The 9,410-nt window shown below is 47.5% G+C and overlaps 1 protein-coding gene across 1 annotated transcript; it reads left to right on the top strand.

Moving 5' to 3' along the window:
• Positions 1 to 3,000: 3,000 nt before the first annotated feature.
• On the top strand, positions 3,001 to 8,554 carry ZP4 (zona pellucida glycoprotein 4). Its single transcript, XM_027649527.1, has 12 exons — positions 3,001 to 3,196; positions 3,548 to 3,669; positions 3,748 to 3,850; positions 4,413 to 4,568; positions 4,943 to 5,130; positions 5,312 to 5,409; positions 5,761 to 5,891; positions 6,083 to 6,272; positions 6,347 to 6,494; positions 7,783 to 7,861; positions 8,175 to 8,291; positions 8,424 to 8,554. Exons 1-12 carry the CDS (start codon positions 3,001 to 3,003, stop codon positions 8,552 to 8,554), a joined length of 1,659 nt encoding a protein of 552 aa, XP_027505328.1.
• The last annotated feature ends 856 nt before the right edge of the window (positions 8,555 to 9,410 follow it).

Below are 9,410 nucleotides of genomic sequence, written 5' to 3'. Positions count from 1 at the left end.
CAGTTAATTGTTAAAGAGATCACACCAAGGGTGCATTCTTGTACTGAGGCACTCACAGTAATTCCCTCTCATGGGAGCATCTTCAGTGCCACTTAGGATTTTAATTCTTCTGTATCAATTGTGCAAACTCTCACTGATGTGAGCCATCCTTGATTGTTCCTGAAATCTTTCTGACATTGGTAGAGTTTGCACTGCATGTGACTTGCCAAAGGACATACAGACATGTTCTCCACAGTGCACAGCAATTAAATGCCTCAGTCTCTCTCCCTAGGGGTGTCTGGCCTCACAAGAGAGGAAAGTATAAAATATCCATCTAGCATGGGCAGAAAGGTCTCCAGACATCACAGTAGACAAAGACATAAGAAAAGTGGGTGAGACCTTGGGACTCTGACCTCTTCAAGGAGAGGAGTTTTCTCTAGAGGAGAAAACAATTGAGAAAAGCAGGCAGAGAAGAGAAATCAAGAACTTGAGAGGGTCTCTGGGGAATGGCTTCCCAAATTGTGACAGAGCAGAGACTGCGTAGAGGTTAGTGCAACCTGGCAACTAGTCCTTGCACTTGTAATGACCAAAGAAGCTCACCCAAACTACTGCTGGAAGCTGGCATGCACAAGTTCTTGTTTTGTTATGTCTGACTCCACTAGGAGGAACTGCTGCCCTGGAAGGTCCATAGGTGCTCTGAGAAACAGCAGAGCATGTGTGGGAAAGGACCCTCAAGGTTGTTCTCAGCTTGCTCAGTCTGGCCTTATCCCTATGTCTCTCCTGAACTGTGACACTTTTGCAGGCAGACAGATCCAACCGATCAGGTGTTGCAAGAATAGCGGATGTAGGACTTGGCAGGAATTAGCAAGAGGCTTGGGTGAATTGAGTGCTTAGTCGGACTGTGCTGGGTTTGCTGTAAGTCCGTGTGTTAATGTGAGTTTCTCCTTCCACTCACAGGTGCTAGTGAAAGTCTCCATCCCTTGCAATAGTTTCTGTACCTTCCCTTCCCTATGAGTTCTTAAGTCACCCTCGCTCTCTTGCATAGGTGCAATAATTTGCTAATTGTTCTTTTTAAATCTCATTTTACTTCTTAAAGACCCACCCTAGATATTTTAGTGGGAAAACTGAATTACCAACAACTTTTGGCTGGGTGCTTATCTGCTGGCCTAAATTCCTGCATCAGCTCAGATGTCAGGGCAGTTCATGGAAGTTCATGTAGCTTTATGGACTTTCACCTGATAAAAGTAAAGTTCATGAGAGTTTGCACTGCTATATGAGGTAGCTGCCAACTAACAGCAATCATGAACTTTCCACCTTGTCTGTAAAGTTCCCTTGTTCCCATGACCCTCACTGATCAGCTTCAGGCTAGTGGACCACAGAGCCATTTGCTTCTCCTGTCCTCATCCTCTCCATGTCCTGTTTGTGGTGGTCTTGGGTGCTGTCTAAACTGGTGCTTATAGCTGGGTCATTGTAATGCATGAGAACTATCAAATGGGTGAGGAAAAGATATGTGAGGAAGAGGAACCTGCCTGTTTTATCTCAGCCCGGCTGCTTCCCACTTTCTAGAACAACTTCTTTCAAACAAAGCAAAGCAGCTCAGAAGGTCTTGTACTTTGTGGAACAGCCATCCTGAATGGTGCATGAAATTAGCAATGTGCAGGGTAGGCACAGTGATGTTCTTCACCCAGCTGGGATCATGGTAGCCTGTATACCTGCGGAGCAAAGACGGGCTGTGGGCTGAGGTGAAAGAGCAGAGGAAATGGCGCCCACAGACTCAGTTACTATCCACCCTTCCTGTGGTGAGGACTGGCTGGAGGGACAAGTGGCTGACTGCTGCCCAGTGCTGTGCAGACATCCAGGAGCTGGAGGGTCTGATGAGGGCAGAAGCATGAGTGGCTACCAATGGAAGCGCATTATTAAGGGTCAAGATTAGAAATCCCACACATCTAACGCACACACCATGTTGGGATGTCTGTGTGTTGATCAACTCCCAAAGAAATAAGCAGACTACGAAAGAACATGGATGGCTCAGGCTATGCCAGCACTCCCACTGCAAAACATAGGGCACAAAAAGGCATGCACAAACACAAATGTGTGCATCACCTCTGCAACAGTGTAAAAACATTCACTCAACAGTGTAAAAACTCCATTGCATGAATGCAGAAACATCTGTATGGAAAGACGGACAATGAGGCGTGTGGCTGCCTGGTGCATGGCTAGGGAGAAGGCTCTTCATGAGACACATTGCAGTTACAGGCAGCAACGGGTGCTGGAAGGGCACAGTTTTCTCAGGGATCACAGAGGCTCCCCTTATGTGTGTTTCAAGCCCATCTAAGGGACCCCCTGTAAGTTTTTGGGAGTGGGGATCCAACAGAGCATACAGTCCTGCCACCTGCCAGCCAGGCCTAGACCAGTCCTGCAGCTTATCCCTGCACAACCACATTGCAAACAGGGCTGTAAGTCCATAGCCAAGAGTGTTTACAGGCAATCACCACCTTTTAGGTGTGCAAAGCCTCCTGAGCTCCATAGTTTCCCACACATTTCATGTAAAGCGCTATTTCTGTGCTGTCATGTCAGCACCCTACATCTGGCATTTGAGGCAGTGTCAGCTTTAAAAGAATAAAAGAGCAAAAGAGCACTGTCACTCAGTTTCTGGCACTCATGCCTTGTAATGAGCAATTAGAGCAGCAATAGGGCACCTGGGGAAAAGCAGCCAGATGTCCTGCATGTCTCGGCCGTTGGAAGAACTCAGAGTGACAAAAAGGATTTGAAGACCCTGCTGGGGCTCTAGAGTATGAATACAGCCCCATCTCTTGACATATGCTCAGCTCTTGCTCTATGGTTTCCTTCAAAGGGTGCAAGCAGGCTCTGTTGGGTTCAGGTGAGGGCAATGACAGGTGCTAAAAGCTGCTGGGCTGGGCCCACCTGGACACTTCAGGGATTTCTGATCCCAGCTGGCTCCACAATTTAAAAGGGCTAGGCTAAGGACAGCTACTTCATGGTCCTTAGCAAGAGAGCAGGATGGGTGTTGTAGGACAGTCTGGGGCTGCATTGGGTGCTGTGCTTTTCTGGGTGTTTCTTGGTCCCCTAGCTTTGGTTATGGGGGCTCGTAGTGTTTTTTCTGATCCCACCCTGCTGATTTGTGGCCAAGAAAGCTTACAGCTCACCTTACCTCTGGGCTGGGAAGGGAATGCTTCATTGGTGCTGACTACTTGGGGTAAGTGAGGGCAGTGTCAAGAGGCATTTTTAGCCATATCTTTGCACACTGCAGGGGTGCCTGGAATGAGGAGGAAGGAATGGGTTTTGATGTGAAGTGTTGCTGAACAGCTTTCAGTGCATCTTGTATAATCAGGGGGCTGTTTATATGACCCAGTAGTCAAGGGGTTTGGTGAAGTACTGTGCCTGGATCTAGATGGTCTTGGCTGCTGGATTCTCCCACGTGCACCCCTCCTGGTCCTGACCCTAATACTGTCTAGGTCCCTGTTTCCTACAGAAAGGTAGGACTGTAGTGGACCCTATCTGTAATGTGGGATGTTAAAGCCACTGCTGCTGTCTTCTCTTTCTGTAGATACTGAGGGGAAGGCACATGCTCTGCAGAATGACTCTGACTGTGGGCTGTTGGTATCTGAGACTCCAGATGGCTCCAGGAAAGTATTGGTTTCTTATACTGGCTGTTATATCTTTGAATGGGTGAGTGACCTTATGGATTCTGCTGGGACCGTGACTACTGCTGCTCTGGCTGCCCTGACTGGTGTGGCTTTCCCCTAGAATGGCCATTACCTTCTGCTGGTTGGGCTTGAAGGAACAGATGCTGCTGGGCAAAAGGTTCTTCATGAAGAGACGCTGCTCAGGTGCCCTGTGGACCTTTCTGGTAAGGTTCTGATAGTTGCTTGTATCTTGTGGGTGATGAGTGCCATTCCTTTCAGTTGGCTGTTCCTAGTTAGTCTGGGGTCTAGGAAAGGAGACTTTCTGCTGTGCAGAAAACTCCCTGGAAAAGGGTTTGGACATAGAAACCACCAACTTGCTGGGAACTTGTGTGTCTTTGCAGGATCGGCAGGTGAATATGTTCACTGCGTCTCCTAGCCATATTTTGACTGCTTGGGTCCCTGCAAGTTCAGAGATTGAGCCAGAGACCAGGTACAATGATTTTCCTAACTACCAAGGGTTGATCCAAAACACTTTTTCTTGACAGATCTCATACAAGTCCAGTCTCCTCCTGTACATGGTTTCCAGGGGAGATTCTGTTCCAGGGAAATGCATGTCCCTTCTGAGCAGGCTTCCATGCCACCTCCAGGCCATGTGTTTAACCCTCACCTGACTTTAATTTCCCTTCATTTTTATGCAGAGTCACTAGGACATCTTCCACCAAAGTCCTTTGTCTTTGTCCCCCTGCTTTTGTGCTTTAGCTGTAAACTCCTGCTGTTTTTTTCCAGTCCTAGATGCTCCAAGCAGTAGTGTCTGTTTGGCCGTTCCCAGCCAGGACCGGCTGCCGTGTGCCTCCTTGCCTGTCAGCCAGGGGAACTGTGAAGTGCGAGGCTGCTGCTATGACCCTAGAGACAGGGTAAATCCTTGCTACTTTGGTAACACAGGTAAGCCTGAGCAGCTGTCCTCCCCTCCTGCTGAGTTGCTTCAAAACCGGATTCCTCACTTTGCTGTCAGAGCAGAGTTGTATGATCAGTCCTGCAGGTGGCTTAGGGCTATGTTTTTGCCTGTCAAGAATACCATGTTCTATTGAGGTGTCCAGCCTTTTCAAGTGTATTGCAACGGACCTGGGTTTATGGCCAGAATTGATGTTGCTGTTAGAGCTGGTTGCACTTGTCTTGCCATGCTTAGCAATTGTTTCAGGGCTTAAAGGCAGGAGAACTCACAAAAGTTGCTGGCCTCATCTTTGCTGTGATGTTTTGAGTCTCCTTTCCATTCCTCTTTTCCCTGAGCTTAAGATGGATTGTATCTTTTCCTCCAGTGACAGCTCTTTGCACACCAGATGACCAGTTTTCCATTGCTGTTTCTCGAGATGTGACCCTGCCACCCATTGTCCTGGACTCCGTGCAACTGGCCATTGGACACAGTACTGGCTGTGTTCCTACTGTGAAAAACAATGCATTTGTTGTGTACCAGTTCCCACTCTCTGCCTGTGGCACCACTTTCCAGGTAAGAGTTGCAGCTGTCACTAGGCTGGAATAGCACAAGCTGGCAGACCTGGTGCAACCTGACATGGCTTTGGCTACTTAATGGACACCCTATAGACTTCCAGAGGCCAAGTGTTGTTCTCCAGCCTCATAGTGATCCAGCTTGACTTTACCACAGTGATGGTGCTTGTCTGTTGTTCTAGGTGACCGTAGACCAAGCCATATATGAGAATGAGTTGGTGGCATCCAGGGATGTGAAAACTGCAAGCCTTGGCTCTGTCACTAGGGATAGCACTTTCAGGTATTACCCTGGGGCTGATGTTGCTGGGTGCCATTGTGTTCAGTGTTACTGGAGAAATTCCTGCTTGTCACAAGCTCTGAATTCTCAACAGGGCACTGGAGTAGACAAAGGACTGGTATGTCTCTAGTTAGTGGGAATAAAGCTGGTGCTGATTAGTGACAGTCTGGAGATTTTCAAATCCAAAGTCTAAAGAGAATCCCAAGTACTTCTTAAAAGACAGTGTTGGAAGAAAGATTAGGAATATTAGGAATATAACTAATTAAAGTAGATATTTTGTTGCCATATTGGGGAAAGGAGATATCAGAGTGACTTTTATTATCTGCCTGATTTGGAGCTTTCCTGTCCTACCAGGTTACGTGTCCGATGTAGTTATTCCACCAGTGGGAGCACCATTCCCTTGAGTGTTCAGGTCTTCACATTGCCACCACTCCCTGCTGTGTCCCAGCCAGGTCCTCTGTCCTTGGAGCTGCGTGTTGCCTCAGGTAGGAGAGGTTTGCAGGACTTACTCAAGCCTCTTGGTGCAGGGCTCTGGTCTCTGAGTAATAAGGGAGTATTGACTGGTTAATCCAGCACTATATATATATATAAAGATATGGCTATAAAGGACGCTCTCAGGATACCTCTGCCTGTTTCTTCCTGCTCTAAAATGGCTCTTGGGTTTCTTCTGTTCCAGATGGAAGTTATACTTCCTACTATACTGACAGTGACTATCCTATTGTGAAAACTCTGAGAGACCCTGTTTATGCAGAAGTCAAAATCCTTCAGAGAACAGACCCAGACCTGATTTTAGTTCTGCACCACTGCTGGGCCACACCAAGTACCAATCCCCAGCAACAGCTGCAGTGGCCTGTTTTGGTGGATGGGTAAGTTACTTGTAAACAACTTTGGGTCAGGGGAATAACTTGCTCTTTTTTCACTGTTCACCTCTCCTCCTCAGGTGCCCTTATGCAGGAGACAACTATCAGACACAACTGGTGCCTCTGAGTTTTGCCTCAAGACTACTGTTCCCCTCTCATTACCAGCGTTTCACCCTCTACACGTTCACCTTTATGGACTTCACTTCCCAAGAGAAGCTCTCTGGGCTGGTAAGATCCTGTCCTGGCTGCCTAGCTTCCTATTGAGGACAAGTAAAACGTGAGCAATAAGAACCACTTTATAACTGTGAAGTGCTTGGCCTCCTTGTGAGGGAGATGGGGGGGGCAAGGCAGGGACAGGAGCAAAGACTAGGAAAATCCCCTCCTGAAACAGAAGGGGATAGGTTGATGCAAACTTTATTCCCTGAGATGAATGTGGTAGAGGTAAGATACATCTCTGGAGGGATGGGACAGAAAATGAGCCTATTAGAGGGGTAATAGTTTACTTAAGCAAAGGCTATTTTGTTGCCTAAGCTGTTCTGGTGAATTAGCTTAAGTTGTGTGCTCTAGCTATGCTAATCAATAGTCTCTAAACCAAATTTCTTAGCCAAAATGACTTGAAATAGCTTTGAGTATCTGTGAAGCATCTAGGTTTTGAATATCATGAACTTCTGCACAGTTAAGGCATATGAAGTTCACCATGCCTTGTGCTGTTTGCTCAGTGCTCCTGGAACCAATTAATACTCAAAACAGGTCACAGCTGTATCCAACATTGGTCACAGTGTAGTGGTGCTCGGGCAGCTGTATCCCAGGTGGATGGGAGAAGTGCTGTACTGCCAGATTTCACCGAAATCTGTAAAGGTACTGAAGCTGCCTTGCAGCGGACAGCAGAGGGCTCCAAGGCTACAGCCTGGATGTGAAACAAGCCAAACCGATCTTCCTGCCTTCTCCTTTCTGTGACCTGTTGTGCTGGGTCTGGCTGATACGGAGTTAACTCTTCTCGTAGCAGTCCACATGGTGCTGTGTCTTTGGATTTGTGGCTAAAACTGTGTTGAAAATATTCTGATGTTCTCACTGTTTGCTGAATAGTGCTTGCATAGCACCAAGGCTCTTTCTCCTCTCTCTGCTGTCTCTCAACCCCTAGGAATATTCCATGCTGGATGACTTCATGCCCAGCAATAAACACTGAGGGATTTCATCTTCCAGTGTAGCTGATGCTCTGACTGTCTGGGCACCAGTCTGCCTGTAGGAGCAGAGTGGGTGATTTGCCTTTGCATCACTTGTGCTTTGCTTTTGTTCTGTTCTCTCCTCTCCTTCGCTTAGGTAACTGTCTTTATCTCTCCAGCTACAGGTTTTCTTGCTTTTGCTCATCCTATTTTTCTCTGTCCTACTGGGGCAGAGCAGGGGGAGTGAGGAAGCATCTGCTTAGCTGCTGTCTGGGGTCAAAGCACCTCAGCAGGCTATCACCTGTCTATAGACATTGCCTGAGTGATTCCAGGCTGTGTTCCATTCTTTCTAGGTGTACCTTCACTGCAGTGCTTCAGTGTGCCACCGGTCTGTACAGGAGTCCTGCACCTCCACTTGCCCTGCTAGAATGAGTAAGTGTCCTACCCTTCTGCTTCCCTATCCAAAGGGGCAACAAGGTTCTAGCCTCCAAGATGCACAGGCAGGGGATATAAAGAGTATGGACTAATTCCGTTGAGCCATGGACAGCTTGACAATGCTTTTCCTGCTCCTTTCCACTGGCTAAAGGCCCTTGCTCTTATGCCAAAAAGGCAGAGGTCTTCATAGGCTTCTAATTCTATGTGGACTCACATGGAAACTTTTGGCCTTCAGAGCGTTGTGTGTGTTGAGAAGCTGACCTTCAGGGCTATACATCTTCTCACCTACAACCTTTACATTGCTCTGTAGGGGGTAAAAGGAGTGCTGAGCATCACTTTCAGGAAGGTGCCTCCCATGTCTCCAGCAAAGGCCCTGTGATTTTCCTCCAGGATGAGCTAAGATGGGGCACAGCTAAGGGTGGCCTTGGTAAGTGTGGCAGCCCAGCATAGCCAGTCTGGGGAAGGGGGCTGGTCTAAGGCTTTTCTGCAGACAGGCTGCACCCCTAAAGCATCCCTGTGCCTCACTGGGAGCATTGATTGGGTTGTTTCTCCCCCACAGGAGCAGCTGTGCATGCTGCAGCCCCCTGGGCTCTGGGGTTTGCTGCTGTGGCAATCGGGGCAGTTCTGTGCATGGTCCTTGTGCTGTGGCAAAGGAAGGTGTCAGCAAATGAAATCAATGGATTGCAATAAAGTGGCTGTCAAACCATTTGGTCTGTGGTACAGCTTCTCCTAGAGACCACAGCTATAAAACTTTATTTGCAAGGCAAAAATTATCCCAGCGGCTGTGAAAGCTTTCCAAATGCTCTGAATCCATCTCACTTTCTGGAATTCTTCTGCTGTGGGTTTGGTGTTAGCTGTCCACCAGTTATGCGAGGGAGCTGTTGTCATGGCCTGGTCTGCAGACTGAGGCAGGAGTGATGCTGGGTGGTGTCTGCATTTCTCTCAGTGACTGAGGTAGCCTTCAAAATTACTATCCTTTCAAACACTGAGTAGAAGTGCAGCAAAACTAACTAAAAGTGGATCCTGCAACTACTCCTTTGGGAATGCAGAGCAGGTATTGTGTCTGTGCAGAGGAGCTGGAGACTGCCTGCTTGCCTGAGTCACTAGGTAAGTCAGGGCTGTCCTCATGTGCCAGGACTAGAAAGCAAGGATGCCAAAGCACTGCACAAATGGACCTTTATTGATGCTGTATGTGTGAACTTACATCTCTTGCCCTAGAAATAGAAGGCAGCAAGTGGGATTTTTCTGGGGAATGAGAGCAAAGAAACATAATTCCAAGTGGGAAAAAATTCCCAAAGGGCCTAGGTGCTTTAAACTTCAGGGGAAAAAAATCAAATTTTAAAGATTAATCTCAAACCTTCACGTGAGACAAGGCAGTTAAGAGTCTTCAAAGCTCTTGGATTAAAGCTTATTTGACATCACTGTGGGCACAACAGTGCCAGAGAAGTGCTTTTTTTTTTTTTTTTTGAGATGAGAAATAAAATTTGCTGTTTTAAGCATTGGGGCAGTTCAGTAGCGTGTTGTTGTCAGTCACAACAGCTGGGCA

Source organism: Corapipo altera, unplaced genomic scaffold (genome assembly GCF_003945725.1).
Source record: "Corapipo altera isolate COAL_440 unplaced genomic scaffold, ASM394572v1 53, whole genome shotgun sequence".
Classification (NCBI taxonomy): Eukaryota; Metazoa; Chordata; class Aves; order Passeriformes; family Pipridae; genus Corapipo; species Corapipo altera.
The sequence above is the reverse complement of the archived record's forward strand: the minus strand, read 5'-3'. Positions and strand labels throughout refer to the sequence as shown.